The 24,629-nt window shown below is 36.2% G+C and overlaps 1 protein-coding gene across 1 annotated transcript in view; it reads left to right on the top strand.

The window, feature by feature from the left end:
• Window positions 1-24,629, top strand: part of COL19A1 (collagen type XIX alpha 1 chain) — a gene marked incomplete at its 3' end in the record, with an annotated part of 189,016 nt that overhangs the window by 91,522 nt on the left and 72,865 nt on the right. Inside the window, exons 12-16 of the mRNA XM_081943886.1 lie at window positions 527-571; window positions 8,606-8,650; window positions 11,974-12,027; window positions 13,001-13,036; window positions 23,760-23,813. Of these exons, the coding sequence (XP_081800012.1) occupies window positions 527-571; window positions 8,606-8,650; window positions 11,974-12,027; window positions 13,001-13,036; window positions 23,760-23,813 (234 nt within the window). The remainder of the gene's footprint in view (window positions 1-526; window positions 572-8,605; window positions 8,651-11,973; window positions 12,028-13,000; window positions 13,037-23,759; window positions 23,814-24,629) is intronic.

Consider the following 24,629-nt stretch of genomic DNA (forward strand, 5'->3'; position numbering starts at 1 on the left):
CTCAGTGCTATGGTAAACTCCTAAGATTATTAGCACCAACAGGTACCTCAGTAAAATATATGTTGGTAAGGGCTGTCTCTCAAAAGTATAATGTTGTAGGAAGTTCTGAAGATATAACCATTTTTGTTGCATGTTGAAAAATGCTAAGTACAATTCAATCTAGATTTTAGGTTTTAGGTTTTATTAAATTTATAGACCGCCCCCTCTCCCCATAGGGACTCTATTCAGGGAAAACTTTCTATTGTCAAAATATAGTGGGAATTTTCTGTGAAATTGAATTTTCTTTCTGTTCCAAGTGATTATGTTTTGAAATGTTCTGTTTTAATGATGCAAAAAATTATATAACCTTAGCATTTTTCCAGATGAAGATGATTAAAAAAATAGATGGAAAGAAGTCTATCTCTTTTGTTGTGAATTAAAACTATATTTGGTCATTGTTTAAAAATAATCTTTAAGCAGAATTTTCACTTATACTGTATAGCAATTTAAAAACAATAATGACTTTTTCTATTTCTCTCAAATGTAGGGTGAACATGGCTTGAAAGGGAACAAAGGTGAAGTGGGAGAAAAGGTAAATTATATTGATTTTTGCAAATTGATTTTGCATGATGTTGTGTAATAATTTTCAACTTTATTTGATATCATCTCTTGTTATTTTGTATACAAATTCCTGTCCTGTGTGAGCGAATGACACATATTTTAATTAAAAGGTATAGGGTGACTAATAAGATTATTAGTTGAAAATGCTTAAATTATTGATGTTTTCATTGGATTGTGGCAGCAAATCGTATTTTATTTTAAGATTTACCCAAAAAGACAGATGTTATGAGTTTGTTAATAGTAATTAGATATATAGCAACTAGCCAATTAACTCTTTTCAAACAATTCTGGATTGTTTTTCATTTTCAGGCCAGCTTCAAGAAAAAAAAGTTTTTATTTAACAAGACAGGCAATTATTTATTTAGGTTTTTGTCTGCTTTTTCCTTCCATTTCATTTATTTGTTCATATGCTTAATTCTCTTGTTCATTGTATATTCTCATGCATACATCTGATGCCTCATGTTGACTGAGGAATGCTGGGGGTTGAAGTCCATACCTTTCAAGTTGCTGAGTTGAGAAACATTGCTCCAGGGTTTTGAGACCCAATTCTTAACTTTATTTTGAGAATATCCCTGAAAAACAATTTTAACATTTTTCTGTGTTTCTGTGTTTCATGATGGTATATCTGTCCTTGTCCTATCCCCACCCCATTTCACTTTCAGAAAATGCCTGCTAACTAACATGTAGTTACATAGAAGTATAATGTCTGGCTGTGGTCTGAATCAGCTTCATGGCTAAATTCCTCAAACCTCTTCTGACATGTTCATTACTAAACATCCTGTCTTTTTAATAATTCCATAATCCTTAATAATTATATAACTACAAATATAAAAGAGATGTGCCAAGATTTATATTTAATATCTTGTCCTTTAACTTTTATTGTTAAATTAAATATAATTCTTAGAGAGCCAATATAAAAATAATAATAAATTGGACATAAATGAAACTTTTTAAATCCTAGATCAGTGTTTATTAAACTTTTTTCTCTTCCTCTTCCCACTTTTAAAATGTATGGAGAGCCCAAAAGAGCTTTTGCTTATGTTGGTTATATTTATTAATATTTACCATATTAAAATTTCAAATAGACACACTTACTGTTATAAATGCTTTTCAAGATGTTTGGTAAGATTTTAATATTGCATTATTTTTCAACATAAACTGATTTGGTGGACCCTTACAAGTGTATTGGGGGACCCTGAGGGGTCTTTGGATCACAAGAAACATGTCCTTGATCAGTCTGTGGTTTAACTCACAAATTTCATAAAGCTATATTTGCAAGGTGTTCCTATTGTGGTTTATTCAACAAAAAAAATCCATCAAAATTTGCAGCTAACCAGTCATAAATTTGCCAAGTGGCTTGAGTTGTGGTAATATCAGTCTGTTGAAAACAACTGAATAGTTCAAGTCTTTACAATGGCATGTTTTGTGGATCCAAAAGTAATTGACCTTGTAGGATTACAAGAGATGGGTCAGAAAGAATAAAATGAGAGGGTGTGTTTATTAGTGCTAATAGTTATGTGACAGAGTTTTGAAAAATATTCCTGCAGCCTCTATTCAGCAAATTCTCAATTTTAAATGGTTATTTATCCATTTAAACAGGTTCCCAACAGTTAAGCCAAAATCTTTGTTTTCCAGTTGTATTTTGGGGGACTTTAGGTGATGACGACATTCAGACTGAAAAGACTTTGTGTTTGGCTTTCTTCATTTGGGAGCAGTCTTTGAACATGAGTGTCCATTAATACAAATAGTTTCCTAATTTTGGTTTTGACTCCAAGAGGTCTGTGGCAATATTCCACAATATTATAAGAAGTTCTGAGTGCTTAAAAAGCGTTAGTAATCAACACTTGTTTTCTTTAATAATAATTACAGGTTTTGTGATATTTATTGATATTACAGGACATTCATAGGAGTTTAAAGCATGAGGCCAAAAGTTAAGAAATAAAAATACATTGTCTGGAATATTTTTAAAAATTCAACAAAGGAATAAATGTACTACTAGTACTTTTTGAAGCGAATGTGACTGTATTCTCATCCTTGCAACATGGAGAAAATCCACCTGTGAGGTCACCAAGAGTCAACAGTCGCTTGATAACACATAACCAATCATTTGAAATCCAATCAGGACAAGGGATTTTACAAGTTCAAACTTGAAACCCATAAAGTTAATTCAGGAGAAGGTGCTGTTATAAGTTAATTCTATTCCAATGTAAGAATTGCCCATAGAAATATTGCTTAGTACTTTGCACTTTAAAATGAGGGAGGTGGTATGTTAAAAGAACATAAAAATCTCAAAACATTTATATGGGCACATATGAAATAAGGGATGGTAACATTGTTTGAAAGGAAGTTCTTGAATAACTTGAATACAATACTATTGTATTGTATTGTAACTTCTGGGACAACATAGTGAACTGTGCACAAATCTCCTTTTTGTGGAGCCAATGAACATGACTGAAACAGAAGTCAGTGAAAGGATTGTCTTCTTGGAATTCCTCTCCAAATTAAGGAGAAGACGAGGATGATCCGTGTTTGGCTCTACACAGATTTTTCCATGAAGAGAGTGTAAATCAGCATGTTTGAGAGGTCTGAGGTCCCAGGGAGGGCGGGGGATATTCTTGTTGCCTAAGCCACACTCAATGCCTTTCAAAGAGACACTGAGTTTGCATACTTCATCTTTTAGTGACTTTTTGGGGTTAAGAACCTTCTGAAAGACAAGCTGCATTACACTGGGAGAGGTTTCTTCCACCCTTGATGAAAGAATCTCTAACTTTCACTGTAATATTTGGAAATCAGCAAAATAGGATCTAGAATGTTGATTTTGAAAAATTAAGGGGCTAGATGGATTTGAAGAATATTTACTATGGGAGTTTTAAATTTATTTTAAATATATATAAAACATTTGATATTGAAAAAAATCCTCCTGCGGGAAAGCCTTTTTGATTGGAAAATAAACAAATGATAAGAGGAGACTTTAAGGTTACAGGGAACCAGAGAGAACAAAGGATTACTCTTAAAGGAGAGCAGACCCATTAATAAAATGGAGCAACACTATTTAACTATGAAAGAAATTAAGGTTGCTTGGGAACAATTTACTCAGAAGTTACTTACAAGTTTGTGTGATACTATAGCATAGGACAGTGATGGCGAACCTTTTTGGCACTGAGTACCCAAACCGGAATGTGCATGCATGTGTGGCAGAGCGCTGGAAACACGAAGATGAGCTGGCTGGTGCACATACGTACCGGCCAGCTGGTCTTCGGGTTTCTGGCATGCCCACATGTGCACTGGCTGGCTGGTCTTCATGTGCACTGGAGCACTGAAAACCCAAAGACCAGCTGGCCGGTGCACTCATGCCTGTTTATTGGCTGTTTTTGACCATTTTTCCGGTCATTTTCAGGCTGTTTTTTGGAAACTGTCCAGAAAATGCCCCCCAAAACAGCCTGTTTTTTGGCCATTTTCAGGCCATTTTCTGGTGCTCCGGCTCCCGCAAAGACCAAGTGGATGGAAAACGAGAAAAGCAGCAGGCAACAGCATATGTGCACACAGAGAGGGCTCTGCGTGCCACCTCTGGCATACATGCCATAGGTTCGCCATCATAGGCATAGGATATGGAAGAACAATATATTTTATTGGATAAAATAAAGACAGACTGATCTGATTGTGGATTTGGAGTTTTGAAAATGTTAGATTGTAAAGTGGATGTGAAAATGGATTTTTTAAATTATAGAATATAAGAGTGATGTGGAAAAGTGAACATCCAGGTTTAAATATCCTGGAGAAATAATTCAATCTATATAAAATCCATGATTGCACTTCTAGCAAAGAACATGACTTCTAGCATAATTGCTTTTAAAAAAATGATTTTTCACTCCTGAATAACGTTAACCATAACATTTTGAGAAAATACAAATTGAAATTAAATAGAGAAAGAAAACCAGTAAACAATAAACTCCTTTGTTCTCAGAAATGCCTGTAGGCGTTTCGGTCTAAATCAAAAGGAATGATTAAAAAGATTGTACTTCTGTTTGAGGAAAGCATGGGGCTAAGCCTGTTTCATATTAATTTGGAAGCAAATCCTTATGTTGTATCAACATAGGATTTCAATATTTAAAAGTCCAGTATATTAGCTACCGTATTTTTCAGAGTATAAGACGCACCAAGGTTTTGATGAGGTAATTTAAAAAAAAAAAGTTTTCGCACTCCGCAAACCTCCCCAAAACGGCCCATTTTTCGCAAAAATGGGCTCATTTTTCCCCCAAAAAAAGGGGCATGAGTAGCCCTTAGGAGGCTTGTAGAGTGCTTCTGGAGGGGGTGGGGGTGCCAAAAATCAGCAAAAAACGGCCTGTTTTTTGTGAAAACAAGCCTGTTTTTTATTTTAAAAAAGGGCATGGATAGCCTTTAGGAAGCTTATAGAGTGCTCCTGGGTGTTGGGGGGAGCAAAATTGAGCAAAAACCGGCCCGTTATTTGCTCATTTCTGCCCTCCCCAGCCCCCAGGAGCTGTCTGAAAGCCTCCTACAGGATCTGCACGGTCATTTTAGTGAAGGGGGTGGGGTTTTGGAAGGCAAAAAGTGCTCTATTCAGTGTATAAGATGCACCCAGATTTTCAGCCTCTTTTTTGAGGGGAAAAGGGTGTGTCTTATACTCCAAAAATACTGTAAATAACTGCAAGAATTTATTTATTTGGGGATGAGGATGACAATAAAATGAATAGATTATGCTTACAGCAGCCTTTGTAGCACTTCCAACAAATGTTTGGAATAACACTACTTACTTGCCAAGAAGGCCATTTCCTCAGTATACTAGGGACAAAATATTTTATTATATCTCTAACCACTGGATGTGTTGTTATACGTCTAAGTACTCACCCACACATACACCTAAGTACACCCACAAAAGATGTGCTTTTGTCCCATTGTGGAAAAAGTAAGTTGTTCTGGAAACTGTTCCCCAACCCCACCCTGACCAAGCTTGAGATAAAAATCTAACAAATACTCAAGTGAAGAATATGAACCGAGAGGAAAAGTAGTAACAAATCTGTTATGGAATGTGTTAGATCGGGTAATGAGAAGGCAGACACAGGCTTAACGTAACAACAGCTCTTTATTCTAGAGGAACAAGTCTGTACAATCCAGCAACTGTTTGGTCTGACAGCAGTCCTTTTATAGGGAGCTGTCAGACCTCTTAACCAATGGGATTCAATCTCTGTTCCCGCCTGAACAGAGGACCTTGTTGGAAACCACAGCAGACAGAGTTAATATCTAACAAAATGAAATTGAAGTTATGAAGTCAGAACTGAACTGAATGCACTTCCCAGTCTACTGCCTAGACTTCTTGTAATCCCTAACTGCATGGTACATGCTGGCCTCTAAAAAAAAAAGCATCACTCTACTAAAGCCCCAGAAAGTATAGATGTCTTTAAAATGCAGTCTGCAAAAATAATTCCATTTGTCATCTGCTGACAGAAAAAAAAATTGCTCTTCACTACCTGTAAAAAAAAAAGGGAATGAACTGTTCCTCTTCCGTGTCTTCCAGCTAGACAAAATCAAATAAAAACTATAGATAAGATTAAATATTAACCCTACAGTGTGAACCTATAAGAACAACTTCAACTTGTTTTCTCTAGGAGACTGATTGTATCATCCAATTTCAAAGACCTGTATGTCTGCCCGTTCCCTGGTATTTTCCTAATATAAAGGAGAAAGAAAACACTGTCCATCTTAATATTTTATTTTCAATGTTTATTTCAATTTTATTAATGGGAGAACATGTTTCCAAATACCATCCAAAGATTCCTCCAAGCTGGAATGTCTACATATTGGAACTAGAATCAAAGCTGAAAGGCCCAATAATCCAATTTGCTAAATTTAAACATCTGGAGGGAAATACTGAGTATTATATTAATGTGGTTCCAATTAATACACAGCTGGAAAATCATAATCTTGAAAATGCCAATTTTATAACAGAATTTAGTCCTGGAAGTGACCTAAAATGACAAGTAATCTGTTAGTCATAATCAGGTTGTCAGCAGGTGGTTAATTTCCCCTGTTTGTAGACTTTGGGAAGACTTAATGGCTTATACCAGCATTACAAGTGACATGAGATATGAACTATGAGAATTAAATGTAAAAGGGCATATTCTTGGTGCGATTAATAAATGGAGTGACTTGTATAGAATTGGAAATAGGGAGGGAAAAGAATTCTTTTGTGAGAAAGATGTATTGTTTATGTTATTTCTTACTACGCAACAATACGGGAATTCAATAAATTATGGAAAGATGTTTCACTTTGATGTTTAAACTATGAATTATATATAAAAAAAGTAAAGGAGAGGCTGGATTTGTTTGAAGAATTAATGAAACAAAGAAAGGAAAATGCACAATATTTACTGGACACATATAGCTTCTAAAGGTTCTTCTTTAGTTGTTCTCTGATATTTTTTCCCCCAATTATTCTCGTTCTTTCCCTAGCATATTGTTCTCATTTTCCTTTGATTTTTCTCACATATAAGTCATTGGATGGTTCAAAATGAAAGCTAGGATTCCACATTTATGGATTTTTCTCACATACAAGTCATATGGTTCAAAATGAAAGCTAGGATTCCACATTTGTGGTACATCAGTCTGAAATATTTAGAAATCACTACTATTGGTGTTTTATAAATTTGCCTTTTTCATAAACCTGGTACTTTGTGGATTGTAAATAATGTTGACAAAGTGGGGAAGCTGCAATTACACAGGATTTTTGTCTCTATTTTTTATTTTCTACTCTCCCTTCTATGAGTGTCATCTAAATTTGGGGTCATCTTCTCTCTGAGCAGCATGGTATTTATTCAAGCCATACAATCTTTCTTGATTATCTGGGTGTCCAGGCTCACTCTATTGACCTACAAAATATGAACCTTACTTCAGAGAGCTAGTAGCTAAGAGTTTGGATTTTTTCCACATGATGCTCGTTCATGCAGTTCTTAAGTATGGCCTTTTCATTGGATCACCCCAATACATGCTGAAGAATTCTTAGGCTATAGTACTGGGTACACTTAATTTTCAGTAAGTCTCACTGAATAAATGGATTTATTGTTAAGATACAATGTCATCATTGAATTGTCAAGTAAGCAAACCTTTCTAGATACCAACTTTACACACCGTTGTATCTTGGGAAGTGGCATTTCATATATTGGGCTAGTAAGTACCTTTGGTGGAAGAAAAACACATACTTTGGGTATACATACTTGCCTGTGGGTGCCCAGGACTTAACCTTAACAGAAGGCTGAAAAGAGGAGGAAATAAGAGGATTGTTATTAAAGCCATACAAGATTATATTACTTTGTTTCATTTAATTTATTATTCAAATATCATACATTTTCTCCCTAGATATCTGCCTTGATTTTTTTTAAGTGGTGACTTGGATTATGTGGCAAAACTATCATAGAAGAATTATGTCCTTCTCTTAAGGCATTTATATATGTGTGTTTTGATTTACTGCCTTTGAGTAAGAATTAAATGAACTGTCCAGTAAAGGCTGAAATGTACATAAAAGAAAGATCATTTGAATAAGACATGGCTCCACAGCTATCATTTCTGGAGTTCAGATTTCTTTTGATTATACAGAATACATCTCGGATGAATTAGTAAAATATCAGGTGCTGTTGGGGTAATAAAACCACTGAATCTTCTGGTGCCATGTACGGCATTTGTATGGACTGGAGTCCTATTTTTCAGAAGTGAGAATGATGCCGTGGAAGATGGAAACAGATGTTTTATACATCTATGAAAACATCATTAACAAATTTAGCTGCACTTTTATCTAATCATTTTGTTAACTCCTTGACTTTAATTCCATGAGAAAAATATGCAGAATTAAATTGATGAAAATTAAAAACATAGTATTGTAGGTAATGACTACAGATTATGCTGAAGTTTCAATTCAAAGTTTCTATAATGGTCTCCAAGAAGATATTTTCTCTAAGCACATAAGTTAATTGGTGTTTGCTTGCTTTCCTTTTAGGGTGAAAATGGAGAAAAGGGAATAGATGGCATACCTGGAAGGGATGTAAGTTGATATGCATGTTTTCTTTAATTTCTTTGTGGATAATCAAAAGGCAAAGGGTGATTGTACATAAAATCTTAATGAAGAAATAATAGCTTAATAAATTTATATAATTGTACCATTTGATTAAACAATCACCTAAAAAAGAAATGGGAAAATCTCTTTCTCCTATCCTTTTTAATTTTCTCTCCCCCCCCCCATTCCTCCCCCCCCCCTAAAATGTAATAACTCACCAATTCACCTAAGTGTTTTTAGTTGTAAGAAACAGGTCATTCTGGTCTCCTTCAACAGGCTGTTTAATCCAGTGGAATCATCCATTGTCAGAATGAGAGAAAGTTATTTTCAGATAATTTATTTATATGAAGAGATTGATAGAAAACTTTAAAAAAATATCCTCCTTTCTAGTTTTAAAGATAAAGAACTTTCATTGAGTTGTTATGTCCATAGACCAAAATAATGTAATCCCAGAAAACTCTACATAAAATTCTTGGTCTAGTGGTTAAAACATCAGGCTAGAAAGGGGAGATTATGAATTCTAATCTCACTTCAGCCATGAAAGCCAGTTGGATAATCTTGGGCTAGTCACATTCTCTCAACTCAACTCATAGCGTTCTTATTGTGGAAAAAATAAGAGAAAGATGTATTGGATATGATCACTGCCTTATTTGTAAAAATAATAAAAGGTCAGATATAAATACATACATGAAATAAAATAAAGAAAATAAAATAAAACAATAAAATCTCTTCTCTATATAAAAAAGACTGTATATATGCATGTTCCAGAATAACTCTGGAATGCCTCAAGCAATTTCAACCAAACTTGGCACACAGATGACTAGCCCCCTGGAAACAAATACTGGGGAAGGGGGGGAAGATACCACTGCTGTGTGTGTGTGTTCCAGCATAACTCTGGAATGCCTGGCCTGTTAAGGAGAGCGAATGCAGTGTCCTAGAGTGACAACGGTTTGTGATGTCATGGGAGGGAGAAGGGAAAGCCTGGGCCATTAAGAAGCACCTGATGGATTTGGGACAAGGTGCCAGTGTGGGAAAGAGTAGTGCATGGGAGGGGGAAGGGAGAGGACAGGGATGATGGGCATGGGAGTAGGGGGAAGAAAGGCCCCTATCAGACAAACACTTTGACATCTATAAATATCTTGGCAACGCCAGGTCATCAGCTAGTAAATAAAGTAAAATAAAAAATAAAATAAAGCAATAAGTACTTTAAAAGCAATGCAGACTTCCTACTATGATTATTTAGCACTGTTTGTCCTATACTTTGAATGAATGGAGAAATTTTGAGATGAGGAAATGTTGGTAGAAAGTTAGTAGATAGTTTCTTGCAAAGAAGGAATATGTTCAGAGAAGTAAAACTGGCTGTGCATAATGGCATACTTTTGTCTATTTGTGTATATAGAAGTGAGAGTCGATTTTATGTAAGAAGAAACATATAGATAAAACGAATGGGATGGGAATATTTTTAAAGAAGTATAGTAAAGGAAGAAGAAATCAGATCAACAAGGAATGGGTGTGGAGTAAACGTGGATTGAGTACAAACATTGAATTAATCATACCAAATGAATTGCTTAACAAATCTATGAAGAAAGTGTGAATGGGTTGAGAGAAAGAAGCAGTCCAAGAAAACAGTGGTAGAATCAAATTGATGTGAACCTCAGAAAGAAAGAAATGATCTATGTAGAGAACAAAGAAGCATATGGATGTGGAGAAAGCAAGGATGTTTTGCAAAGACAGAAAGGAATGGAGAACTGTATGAATGGTGCTGGTATTAAGTAGTTTTAACTACTCTGTTTTATTTTTCTAAGTATTTCTTTACTTCTTTCATGCCCACTGCAAAACACTGCACATCCTGAAAGGAAATAACATGATAAATATGTACGTTTATATACATATTCCATTTGCTTTCTGAAATCTCATAACCATTTTTTTATAGTCCACAAAAATAAGTTGGAAATCTGAATCCATTCAGAAATCTGAATAGGGTAATTTGTATTTATGGTATTCAAGCATGGGTGTTAAGAAAGATTTTTTTTCCTGCTCATTTCTCTATGCCTGGTCTGTCTTCTTCAGACAGAACAAATATTATTTAGATTTAACTTTTTGATTGCTTATAAGCATAAATGTGAAATCAGGTTTATCAAAATCCATCATTTAATTTGAAATGGCTACTTAAATGTTAGTGCACTGTAACCATTTCTTCTAAATGGTGAATTAATGTAAAAAGTGAAGTTGTCCAGTTATGAGTATTTTGAATACTTTCTGATTCAAAGTTTCTTGCCTCCAATGGGAGAGATATTGCTTATGATCTTAACATCAATGTTTCCTTAATCAAATTTGTCATGAAAACCAAGTAATAATTTCAGGGAAACCTTTAGATGGATTGCAAATTTAATGAGTATACTTTTAATTGCATGTTTGTTTCAGCAGGTATAGAGGTATTTTCATTTATGAATTTTTGTTTATTTAAAAAGAAATGACATTTTAAAAACTCCTTTAAAAACTAGGAATGAATAAGCTGGCTACAAACCACAGTTATGAGTTGTCTCCAGGGTGACTTTCATTCTATTTCTTGAAACAAAGAAAACATGGCAAAAATTAAATTAAATACAGAAAATGGTATAAAAAGCAAACTGAGATGAATTTGCCCTTACGTGTCATAATGTTTCCGTATGCACTGTTACTTTATATCAGGTGATTTATTCAGTTCATCTCTGATAGAATTTGTTTATGAATTTCCAAGGCTTTATTTTGGTGATATTTGTAATAGTGCACTGGTTTATTAAATGATGCCTTAGTTCTTGTTGATGACTGTATCTGAACCAGGAGCAAGATTCAGACCTGGTTACTATGAGCACGAGAAACATACATAAAATGGCAGGCCTATAGATAAGATTGGAAGTTGACGAAAACATATGGAAAGCAATGGCAAACCACTCTTTGTTACCAATAAAACATATCCATGATCCCCAAAAGAGTTGAGATTGATTTGAAAAAGTTATTGTGTGTGTGTGTGTGTGTGTGTGTGTGTGCGTGCGTGCATGGACACACACACAAGCGCATGCACCTTTAAGTCACTGTTGACGCCTAGCAACTGCTGGACTAAACTTTTCAGAAGTGGCTTGTCCTTGCTTCTCCTTTGGACTGAGACAGAGGCATTGTCCCAAGATAACCTAATTGACTTCATGCCTAAGGCAGAACTAGAACTCATGGTCTCCCAATTTCTAGTCTGGGAGCTTAACCAGTACACTTCTTATTTACAGAATTTAATACATATTAAACATTGTTCCTTATCTTTTTTCCTTCTTCCATAGGGCTTAAAAGGTGATGTTGGTGATTGTGGAATAACTGGTGAAAAGGGAGAAAAGGTATATGCACAAGTGTCCACATGCGAACACTTATGTTGAATTCATAGCTGAAAATTAAAGACCCGGGTAATGAAAAGAAGAGTAGAAATTGCTGATAATAAAGGAACGAAGAAGAAATACTAAGGGGCTGCATCCAGTGCTCTAGTGTAGATGCCATTGAATCTGAATCTGAATATTAACAGCAGCTTGGAAAATGTTACTTGCTGAGTTTTACCTAAGCAGGATAACTGTCTCTTTTTCTCTTCTGCAACTGCTTCTTCCCCTCCCCTCATTTCAATCTAGGGTGTTTGTTTATTAATTGTTGGGAGGGGGGGTATCCCAGCAGTACACATGAGCAGAGTCCATGAAGACAGACTCACTTCTCTGAATTTACACATTAGTCTATCCCTCTCGCTCCCTCGCTCCCCCCCTCTCTCTCACACACACACTGGTTAAAACATACATCTTGTCAAGTGGGTTCAATAAAGCATTATGAAATTTACTTGCAAAGAATGTACAAATTAGGAGAAAATATCTTCAGATAGAAGGATATGATGAAAAAGTGTAGAGAAATATTGTAGAAGAAATGCAAACTAAGTTTCATGACAGACATATTAGAAACATTTACAGAAATTAATGCAGAAAAGGGACTGAACAGACTTATCACATATATTCACGTAGAAGCCTATCTGCCGATAAGCCAACCCTTGAATTTTTAACCAAAATATCATGAAAAATGAGCCACCCAGGGAGAAGCCTGAATCTCTCTCAGATGATGGTTGCTGGCCTTGAGCTATTCAGCAGTTTAATTTTCACTATATCATCCTATTTCTCTAAAGTAAATTGAATAGGAACTATATGTATTGAATTAAGTAGTTCAAATGAAGTTGAGTGGACCATAGATGTCAAGTTAAGTTCTTTTAAATGAAGTGGCATTTTGAAAAATTGCCCTAATATAAGATTGTTACTTTTTGCTTCCCTCCTAATATTATAGGGTGATATGGGACCTCCAGGACCTGCTGCCCTTGCAGTAAGTATCAGTACTTAATTTGAAAACAATGAAGGAATCTTCCAAATATTGGCTTGTATATACAATGGTGATTTTTTTCCATTGATAATTTACCTATCTAAATGAAATGCTTACTTCCTCAGTTGCACAAAATGTATATTTAGCCATTTGTGAGAAGAATATTAGATTTTTTTTTCAGCTGAACACAGTCTTTCATTCTCTTCAAAAGTATTCTGGTTATCTCATTGTGTGACATAAGTTTATGCAAACCCTTGCAAAACAAGGTAAAAAGAATATGTCACTCTATCATTTTTCATATGCAGTAATGTATTCAAAGGACACTGAAGTGCCTTTTTCTTAGCGGAAGTAGATGATCATTTTCCTGATGGCATTAAAATTAGTCATATGGAGAATAGACAATCCTGCAAAGATCTAGAAAATCAATCCCTATGCTGCATTTCCCCTAAGCAGCCAAAATGTATCTCTCAGCGCTTTTGGAGCAGAGAAAAATTATTGAGGGTATGACAGATGTAATATGAGATGGGAAACCGAGATTGGAGTCTAGCAGTCTTTGCTCAATCATAACCTAATTGCAAAGTGCTATCAGATGTCTGGCAATATCCTTATTTAAGATTTGTTTTATTTATCGGAACCTATATTCGTTCCCGAATTGCTTCTCAAACACTGGAGTTGAAACCTGCCTCCATAAAGTCATAGTTTTGAAAACTGAATTCCAAAAGAAGTGATTATTACATTTTGGGCACTTAGGGAGAAAACTTTGTTTTTATTGTCACTTAGCAATTCCAATAAGTCAATTAAACATTAATTAATGGTCCTGGAAATGGGATAAGAGTTGGCTTCATCTATTCTCTATTTGGGCATGGAGAAATATTGAAAAAGGTTTCAATGAACTTTTTTTTTCTAAGAAAAGTATTTGGAATTGCCCTAAAAAATCATAGAGGCACATGAACATGGCTGTAAAATAGTGCAATTCCTTACTTAATATGTATAACATTTTGATTTTAAGCATTAATTTCCCACATAATGCAGATGGTTTCTCTAATGTTAAAATAACACAATATTAATAAAATAACATAATGGACTAAAATGGTGGATATTGTTCTCACGTCCTGCAAGAGCAATGCAATGACTGAACTTCAGGGATGACAGCTTTCGTCAAGGTGCTGAATTGGCAGAAGGAGTAAGGGGCTTTTCTCTGAAATGACACAGTTGGCTAAGCTTCTCTCTCCTTTCTGGTATCCAGAGCTTAAGCCTGTGGATGTCATGTCACAAGAGTGACAGGTGAAGGAAGGTAGTATGGTGATCTCTCTCATAAAGTATATGAAAACTATTCCTCTTGACATTTGATCCACAGCTTTTAGTTCTCCAGGAAAACGAGCATCCATTTTTACGTTCCTGTAGGCCTATCCCTTTGGGGAGTTTTAAAATACTCATCCAGATGGCACCAAATTCTTAAGCAGAAGCCAAGGGTTAAGTCTGTCACAAGCAAAAGCACCGAAATGTGCTTACTAAAAAGATACTTGAAATGCTGGTTCCATATTACTTGTGACCTGGTTAAATGAAGTATCAGATAGCACAATTGGTACAAAGCAAACAGAATGAAGAAGTTAGTCATTCAGACTGAGACATGTTCTGTGGTTAGTGCTACAAATAAATAAAATTAGCAAGTGGCATTATGCAGTTTCAAGACAGAACTAGCCCAAGATACTTTCGTTGCCTAATGTGAAGCAGTAAAGGATACACTCCTACCCTTCTAGCCAAGTTCAGATTATCTAAATGCATCCTAATTATTTTAACACATGTGACCTTAGAATATCCCAAACACCTCTTTCTATCACTGATAGTATATAATAACATGGATCAATGGCAGTTTGTTGATCTTTTATATTCCATATCTTCAATCAGAGATAGCCTCCTTATTTTATTGATCAAACTGGCGCTGGGATTATACAGTATAATTACAGAAAAAGCAGACCTTGTACTTTATTCTCTGCCTTGCACCCTGAAAGATAGGTGCTTTTTCAGTAGAATTCAACTCATGTGTCTGGAAGACACTAATGGCAGGGGTCAGCAACCTTAAACACTCAAAGAGCCACAAAGTTCCTAACCAGAAGCCCCCGTTCTTTCTGGAACCGACTGGAAAGTTTGTTCCCCCACCATAGAGTGTCTTCCCAGCATGGTGTCCTTTTTCCTCTACCTCTCCTAACAGAAAGCCCTATCAATTGTGGAGCCAATCATCGACAGGGAGCCGCAGCAGAGGGATGAAAGAGCCACATGCAGCTCCAGAACTGCAGTTTGCTGGCCCCTGGTGTAAATGGTGCCGTGGATATCATCAGAGGGAAATAAAATCAATGAATTCTTTTTCTTCTAGCACAACTCTCCACTATTTCTATCTCTGTTCAGAAATAATCTACAGCAATTAATAAAAATTATAAAATGCATGAATACAAAATCAAGATAATTAAAATCAAGATAAATTTAAAATCAGTACCATTCAAATCAAAACTTAATTCAACTAATAGTTAAAAGTCTGATGAAAAATATTTTTGCTGTTGTCCCCCCCCCCCACACACACACACACAGACACACATACTGGGAAAATGGAGACCAAATTAGCATTGTTTGGGAATTCATTCCATATCCTAGGTTGGGTTCACAAAGCCCAAAAGGAGAAGGTCCAGATAGATGAGGGGTTTTTTTTTGGCAAAAAGGGCCTCTTCTAAAGTGCTTCTTCTGCTGATTTGAGTAATTGGGCAGGTTCTTATAATGAGAGGTCATACCTTGTCTTAAATTATGTCTGGTAGACAACTGGCAACTAGTAGAGATCATTCACTACAGGCATCATATAATCCATCAGTAATTTAGCCTCTTACTTTTGTATCAACTGCAATTTCTAGACATTTTTAGAGTCAGACACATGTAAAACATTTACAATGGTTAAGATGGAATATGATCAAGCTATAGATAACAATTGATATATCTCCCAGCTCATGAAGGGTCCAATTGTTTCACTAGACATAGTTGTACAAAGACACTCTTTGCCACAGCTATCAACTGTGAATCCAGTAACCACTATGGATCAAGAAATCTGGTCTATATGAGGTGCTAAATAGGTTTTTCTTCAGTCCAAAAGGTAGTCTCAAAGGTCAGCTCTGTAAATGTAAACCAAAATACAGTAGAAACAAGATAAAGTCTCATGGAATACTATAGCTTAACAAAGTAGGGTTGGACAGTAGTTTCCCAGGATCATCTCTAGATGCATCCAAAAGGAAGGATTGGATCTAATGCAAAGCAATGCACCAAAAGCCTAGAAAGACTGAAAAGAATCAAAATTTAATCTAGAGAAAGGGATTTATAATTCTCTAGATGTTATTGAAGTAATATCTTCATTATGTTCTCTGTTTATTCTTTGTATGAGTTTTGTACTTTCTACAGTTGAACAAAAATTGAGTATATATCCTCAGTGCAAACAACAACAACAACAACAACAACCACCTGTATCCAGAAATCATGGGAACATAAAGTGGAAAAAGTTATCGGAAATGAGAAGGTGAAGATCTTGTGGGACTTTCGAATACAAATGGATCATCATTTGGAGCACAACATGCCAGATATTACAGTTGTAGAGGGCAGAAGTGTACAGTTTATTGATATCTCTGTTCCTGGAGATGCCAGAGTCGAACAAAAAGAACTAGGAGAAATAATGAAATATCGCGACCTGGCCATAGAAACTATACAGCTTTGGATGAAGCATGTAACAGTGATACCCATTGTCATCGGGGCACTTGGCACCATGTCCAAGAATTTTACAAGATACATTAACAAATTGCAACTTCCTGCAATAACACCAGCGGAACTGCAAAAAACTGTGCTACTCGGAACATCTTATTTTTTAAGAAGGTACTTGGTTGATACCTAGGACGCTGACAGCAAACTGCACCAACCATTAGCACCAGTCACTGGTATTTGTAATGCATTTTTGAATGTTCAGTTGGCAGAGTTTCATGTTTAATGAATAAAGTATATAATAATAGCAACAGCAGCAGCAGCAGCAACAACAACAACAATAGAGTACTGAAAAAAGAAACAGAAGGCTTTATTTTGGCAGCTCAAGAACAAGCCTTAACCACAAATTACATGAAGGCAAAAATTCAGCATGTTACCACCAACAGCAAATTTCGCCTCTAATGAGAAAGATGAGACAGTCGACCACTTGATCAGTGAGTGCAGCAAAATTTCACAAACTGACTACCTACAACACCATGACTACATTGCTAAGATTATTCACTGGAAATTGTACCAGACGTTTGGATTTGAGTACAGCAAAAACCACTGGGAACATCAGGTTGAGAAGGTTTTAGAGAATGAGAAAGTCAAGAATTTGTAGGACTTCAGAATTCAGACTGATAGGCACAACACACCCCATATAACAATAGTTGAAAAGGAAAAAGTATGGTTCATTGACATTGCAATACCAGGTGATGCGCGAATTGAAGTTAAACAGCAAGAAAAAAACCACAAAGTACTGAAACTTGCAAATTGAAGTTGAGCGGCTGTGGAAAAAGAAATCGTGTGTTGTCCAAATTGTAATTGGATCCCTTGGAGCAATACCTAAAGGGCTACCTCGCTATTTGAAAATTCTAAATTTACCTGACTTGAACATTCTGACTCTACAAAAAACCACCCTACTTGGAACAACTTATATCCTCTGACGTTAACTTAACAGTTCCTAGGTCCTTGGTTAGGACTCGAGCTGTTAGGCTACCAACCAGCCCCAAAGGCTGTGAATTTCACCAAAGATTAACATCATCATCATCATCATCATCATCATCATCATCATCATCATCATCATCCCTAATCTCATTGAATGTATCTTGCATAATATTCGATTTAAACATTTTCATCTCTAAGAAAAAAGTCTGAATGGTTTATTCACTTATCAGGCTTCAAAAATGGTTATGACGTAATCACATTTATTTGAATATTAATTTATGTAAATTCTCTTAAGTTTTCACAGATGAAATGGCTTATAGTTAATTCAAGAAATGCTTTACATCAAATCTTGTTAAAATTTTAAAAGTAGGCCATAAATCGTCTTACATTTTTAACAAGGTGTTATGTCGGATTATGCACTGTAGTTCTGTACACAGACTTTGCCATATCTCAGGTTTGCCTTTCTCTTATAATAAGGTCTTAAAACACCAGATTTGTCTGGTTTTATAAAGTTAAAATGATGGGATTTTTTTCAGATTAGTGAGACATTCTTGTTATTTCTTCAATATTTTGACTAATAATTCTTATTCCTGTTTTTGGTAATCTCTGATTTAATTCTATTAATAGTTTTAAAGGACCATATAGATACAGTATGTGGTTATTTAGTTTTATAGTTTAATTTATAGTGTAATAGTAGACTTTCCCCATTTTTTTCTGTTTTATAAAACTTATCTAATTTTGACCCACCCAATCTCCCTCCCTCCCTCCCTTTCTTCCTTTTCCTAAGTATATTTAAAAATATTTTTTAAAAATAGAATTACTTCACATTATACATAAAGTAGTGTGTTTCCAGACAAGTGCTTCCTAATTTAGTAATTAAAACATATTATGCAGTTTTCTTGACTTTCATTTCTGAAAGGATTTTTGGGAAAGAAGAAAAAGATCAAAGAAGCAAAGGAAAATGGATCATTTGCAAATAAATTCTTAATCTAATCAAGCTCAGTTACTGGTGACTTTATGGCCTGATTCATGGAATTTTCTTGGTAACAGTAACTTGTTTGGTCTTTTCCAGGCTGTTCTTTTACCACATGTCTAGCTAATGGTATTCCCTTGAGGTCTGCCATTGAAATACTAATTAGACCAGTGACGTGCAGTCAGGTGAGGCAAGTGAGGCACAGCCTCACCTCTCTCCTCATGAAAAGAAAAAATATATAAAAGGAAAAAGCTCAGCTAGTTGCTGCCTCACTGTGGATAACTCTGCTTAACTGTTTAAAAAAGCCTCTAAAACAGCACCCTCTACTATGAGGCAGGAGAACTGCATGCCTCATCTAGTCTGACTTTAGGCATTTTATGATCACTCAAGCAGAGTTAAGCAAGGGTTAAATTCCTGACGTAGTTGAGGCAGCAGTTCTCCTGTCTCATACTAGAGGGCACTTTTTTTAGAGGCTTTTTTTAACAGTTAAGTAGAGTCATCCACGGAAGCCAGGCAAAGAGCCATGCTGTAGCACACACACTTTCCTCCAACCTCTTTCTTTTGGAAGGCTTGGATCGGCTCCCCTCCAGCTTCTCTGCCTGTCCTCTCACCCCAGCCTGCCAGCAGGAGGTGAGTGGGTGGGCTTTATTGCGTTTCAGGCATCTCCCACCCAGACAGCAGGCTGCATTTGCAATGGTGGAGGTGTTTGGGGAAGGCAGCAGGGGAATGGGGGAGGGATGGCAGAGGAGCTGCTTTCAAGCCACTGGAAAAGATATCCATCCAACTTTTGTGTGTGTGTGTGTTTGTTTGAGAGTGATTGAGAGAGGGAAGGGGGTAGGAGAGATAGTCCAATCCTCTGTGTGTGTGTGTGTGTGTGTGTGTGTGTGTGTGTGTGTGTGTTTGAGAGAGGGGGAGGAAGGGAGAGAGAAACAAATGCTGTCATTTTAAATCGTAACTGAGCATGCCTGGCTGTGGAATTCTGGGAGTTAAAGTCCACAAGTCTAAAAATATTTGAAACCCACCACTGTGTCAGTGCCTCACCAGCCATAAACCTCACCGCATGTCACTGAATTAGACCTGACCCTGCTTAACATGTTCCTGTTTGCTAAGATATACATCACCTAGATATAGTATAAAATTTTGTAAATAAGGGAGAGCACCACTAATATGAATATGAGTTTTAAGAGTAGAACATGTCTTAAAAGACAAAGTAATTAATTCACTGAAGTCCAGAAAAGTTTGTCTGTTGCTTTCATTACCAAATTGTAATCTAATTATTTTATTAAATAAGATATTTACCCCTTTGTGATACTCCAGGCAAGAAGCATAACCATGAGTACTACTGCTATCTTATTTGTAAGGTTTCATTAAGAGAATCTGGCAAATTTGAAAGTACTTCTCACCCCCCTACTTTTGCTCTGCTGAAAACTAGGAAGGGTCCCTTCAGAGATGCTTTCTCTACCTCTCTTCCTTCAACACTCAATCATTTATTGGACTATTCCTCCTGACTCCCAAGCTCATTCCCATGTATCATTACAGATAGCAAATTCACTGCTATCTCAGATGGAAGTTACTAGGGTTTTGCATATCTTCAGAAAGGTGTTGTAATCTGGTAAATGTTCAATTCCCTCACCCCTTGAAGCTGATTTCCAAAATTCACAAGGAGCAGATGATTGCCTTTCAAAATAATTGTTGCTTCTGTTTCTGGCTGGTCACAGTAGGAGTCAGACTCAGTAGTAAAGTCTTCAAACTTGTCTTAAATTCAGACAGGGCTTCAGCCTTAACATTTTGTTGTCCTTGATCATTTTTAACATTTTAAATTATTATTATCAAATTTATTTACCACCCATTTCACAATTTGAAATGACTGAGTGGCTTAACGTTTTATCATGACCAGATAGTTTAAGAAGTGGAAATTGGCCATAATCTCTTTAGAGCCCTCAACAATCTAACATATTTACACAAAATATCAGGATGTTGGGGAATATTTGGCATTGATAAACCAGAAAACAACACTGAGATAGGGAGAAGATCCTAATATCAGCTCCAATATGCCCAGTAATATTTTGGGAGACTAGAGGCTAGATTGTGAAGGATTGTTATGACTGGGAGAAAAAAATGTGGGGCAGCTATTCAGAGACTGAAGATGGAGTAGGAATTTGGGAGTGAGGTTAGCTATACTGAATTCAGCAGGGATGGATGTGGAAATCTGGAAATTTGGCAGAGGGAGAGATGCAGTTGTGGGTTCCTACCAGAGTTACTACTGGTTCGCTGAGCAAGTGTGCAATTGAATGAAAATTACCCAGAGAAAAAGGAAAACAGCTGGGAAGTGCAATTCAATCTGCTGCCCCGGAACAGCTGGGCTTCAGAAGCTGAAATAAAGTTAAGTATAACCCAGGGGGGAATGGATGTGCCCACTTTCAAAGGAACAAAGAACCAGTTCACTCTCTGTTTGAAGGCAGCACTACCAGTTCGGGAGAACTGGTTTGAACCAGTAGGAACTCACCACTGGAGAGATGGTGGAGAAGGAGAGAAGGAGATGGTGGGTGAGCAGATAAGTAGACAATAGCTAGAAAAACAGCACAGGAACAGAAAAGGGACGTTGTGAATTGCAGTTTTTGTGCCATAAAGTTTGGGCAATAGGCTAAACTTCTACTGATGTAAAAAAGGACAGACTGTCAGTTTCCCCTTAGCCAAATCTAAATAGGAAGGTAGGAAGTGTGTGACCCCAGGGGAAAGTTTAAAATCTGTGATTTCATATTACATGTCTTCATAATGTAGCTAGCTTATGGTTAATGAACTAAGCATGAAGAATGTTCTTAAGCATGTAGGGAAAAATATATAATCGAGAGAAGGAACTCTATGAAGTAATTAATCTTTATTAAAATATTTACAATATTAATTGAATCTGTACTATGTAGCTAAGACAGATCATCTGGCAGTTTAATTTTTGTAGCATCTTTTAAGCTCATTTCAATTTTCTGTCACTTTCATTACTGAGTGTATGAGTACAGTTTGAAATCAAGTCAAGCTGAAATTAAGAGATCAAGTTAGTCAAGCTGGGGAGAATTGAAGATATGCTAACGTAAGAAAGTTATCATGTACAACCTATGCGTTTTATTTAAACGCTCCATTCTGATATCTCTACCAGAACCTGCTTTTTCAGGGACTAATTCACACACCTCTTTTGGATAAAAGAGAAATGTTGTTCCAGGGATAAAGGAACTGGCCTTGTTTAGTATAAGTGATAAATCATCTGAAGTTGACATCAATTTTTTTTTAACTTTAAAATATGCAAAACTTACTTGGCTGTAGAGAAATATTTTTTTAAAAAAATGCTTTGATTATGTATCTATAAATAAGACAGAAAGCAGCTCTGTAGTTATGAATAAAAAGATTCCCTTGTCACGTTTTTGTTGGCTTCATAAATATAAGTCACGTAGTTTACTAAGCTGATTTAAGAGAGGAAAAATTGGGTCATGCATCTTGTGTATTGATCTAAAGTTTGAAAACAAAGTCAAGACATAAACCTAAAGCCAGGTCATCCAAAGTAATAGAATTTCATTAAAATCAGCTAGAGATTTCTAAAATTACTGGTTTGAGATTACCCAGGACAACATGTAGCACTATGAGACCAAGGTACCTCTTCATCCCAAAGATCATATTCTCTTATAAATGTTGCGAGGTAAAAACCGAAAATGGCTGAAGCCAAACTACAGGTGAACCACTTCACAAAGATCATGTCTAAGTTACACACACTCATTTATTTCTACACATGTAGATAGGCACACAATGATGCTTTTGCTCTACTAATTGAGAGTATAGGTTTCTATAGCTCTTGTATGCTTGTCTATAGAAGTCTTGATTTCAAGTTTTTCCTATAATTACAGTTTTTGATGTAATATCTCTTCTGCATTTCCTATTATATAGACTTGTCCTAAGCTTTATTTTATCCAAGAAATTTGGAAGGAATTCACCCTACCTTACAGATCCCCATTCTTCTGTTTATATATATCCTGTGTTGAAGAAATTTTTAAATGGGGAGTGTGGTTTCTATTTAATGCTACTACTCTGAGACAATGACTCAAAAATAATCTCTTAAATTACTCAGTTTTGTGCTATCTTTTCTATAATATGCTGTACCATTACTTAGAATTAGAACTTCTTAAAATAGTATTTTATTTTGAGTAGTTATATTCATTATTTTTAGATTCCATTATTATACTTACTGGTTTCCTTTTACACACATATGTCTCTTAACATGTGTGTGTGTATGCGTGTGTATAAATATTTATTTTATTCAATATCTTGTTTGTATATGGCCCCGGGGTTGCAATAAATAAATCTGAAGTTGGTTTTGGTTTTGGTTTGCTATAGCATTCCTCCCCATTCCTCCTTTTTCTGTGACTGCAGTTTCCTTTTTAGGATTGAAATATCTTTTAGCAAAGTTTGAAATCTTTTCAAATGCTTTCCCAAGTACAAAGATAACTGCTTTCCAGACAATTTCTTCATCATTTTTTATGTGTGCTCTGCTTTTGTATATCTCAGTAAGCATCCTAGTTTCTGGATCAGTGGTCTTGCTGACTGAAGATGATGAAAGTTGCGATCATGTTGAGGCATCAGGCTAGTCAAGACTGCCCTCTCATCATTCAAGCAGAGTGGAGAGCATATAGAAATATCCATGTGCAAAAATTAATATACAAAACAACCCTCCGATGTTGAGGCTACCATTTATTCATAAAGCAGACACACATTCTTTCATCAAGTCTACCCATTTCAAAACTTAGCCTGAAGAATTTATTTCAAAAAATATCAAGCAAGAACTGCTCAAATCTAGTTGAAACCGCCTTTCAAATTAAAGTGTGATCTTTCTATGCTCTTTAGCATCTGCTAGCCACAGCCATAAGAACCTCTATAAATACTGCTTGAAATTAAACTTTATTTATGAAAGTTTGCTTACTATTTTAAGAATATGAGCAGCCACTCTGAGCTATATTAATGAGGGAAGTAACATTTGAAAACTCTCTATATTTACAGAGTATGCCAGGAATAGAAGGTCCTCAAGGCCCACCTGGAAAAGAAGGTCAGCGGGTAAGTAAAGTATGGCAGCAACTGGCAGGTACTAATTTATCATGCTGTCTGTGCTTCAAAACTGGTTTATTAGAAAAGACTTTGGACCTCAAACATAAACACATACAACAGCACTCTGCAGAATAACACAACAAAGTTGGAAGGGACCTTCTAGTTCAAGCCCATACTCAAGTAAGAGACCCTATACCATTTCAGACAAATGATGGTCCAATCTCTTAAAAACTTCCAGTGATGGAGCACCCACAACTGTAAGGCATGCCGTTCCACTCAGTGGTGGGATTCAAATTCAAATTTTTTATTACCGGTTCTGTGGGCATGGCTTGGTGGGCCTGGCAGGGGAAGGATACTGTTATGTCCTGGCAGCCAGCAACAGCCAAGCCGCGCCTGATTGGCTAAGACTGAGCGCGGGCTGTCAGACGCCTCTGATTGGCTGCCCTGCCTGACAGCTCCGTATAAATAGCTGTCAGGCAGGGAAGTGCTGAATCTCACTGCTGTGTATATGTTGCTGTTGCCTGTAATAAAGAGAGCTATTTAGTTGCCTCAGACGCATCCTGCCTCATCCTTCGGCCAATCTTTTACAGATACTGTAAAATCTCCATTTTCTCCCTATTCCAGGGGAAGGCTACTGTAAAATCCCCATTCCCTCTCCACTCCAGGGGAAGGTTACTGCAAAATCTCCTTTTCCTCCCGACCAGCTGGGACTCGGGAGCAGATAATAGATGGGAGCGTGGCCAGTGAGAGGTGATATTTACCAGTTCTTTGAACTACTCAAAATTTCCACTACCAGTTCTCCAGAACTGGTCAAAACCTGCTGAA

This window comes from Natrix helvetica (assembly GCF_964273705.1).
Source record: "Natrix helvetica genome assembly, chromosome: 2".
Classification (NCBI taxonomy): domain Eukaryota; kingdom Metazoa; phylum Chordata; class Lepidosauria; order Squamata; family Natricidae; genus Natrix; species Natrix helvetica.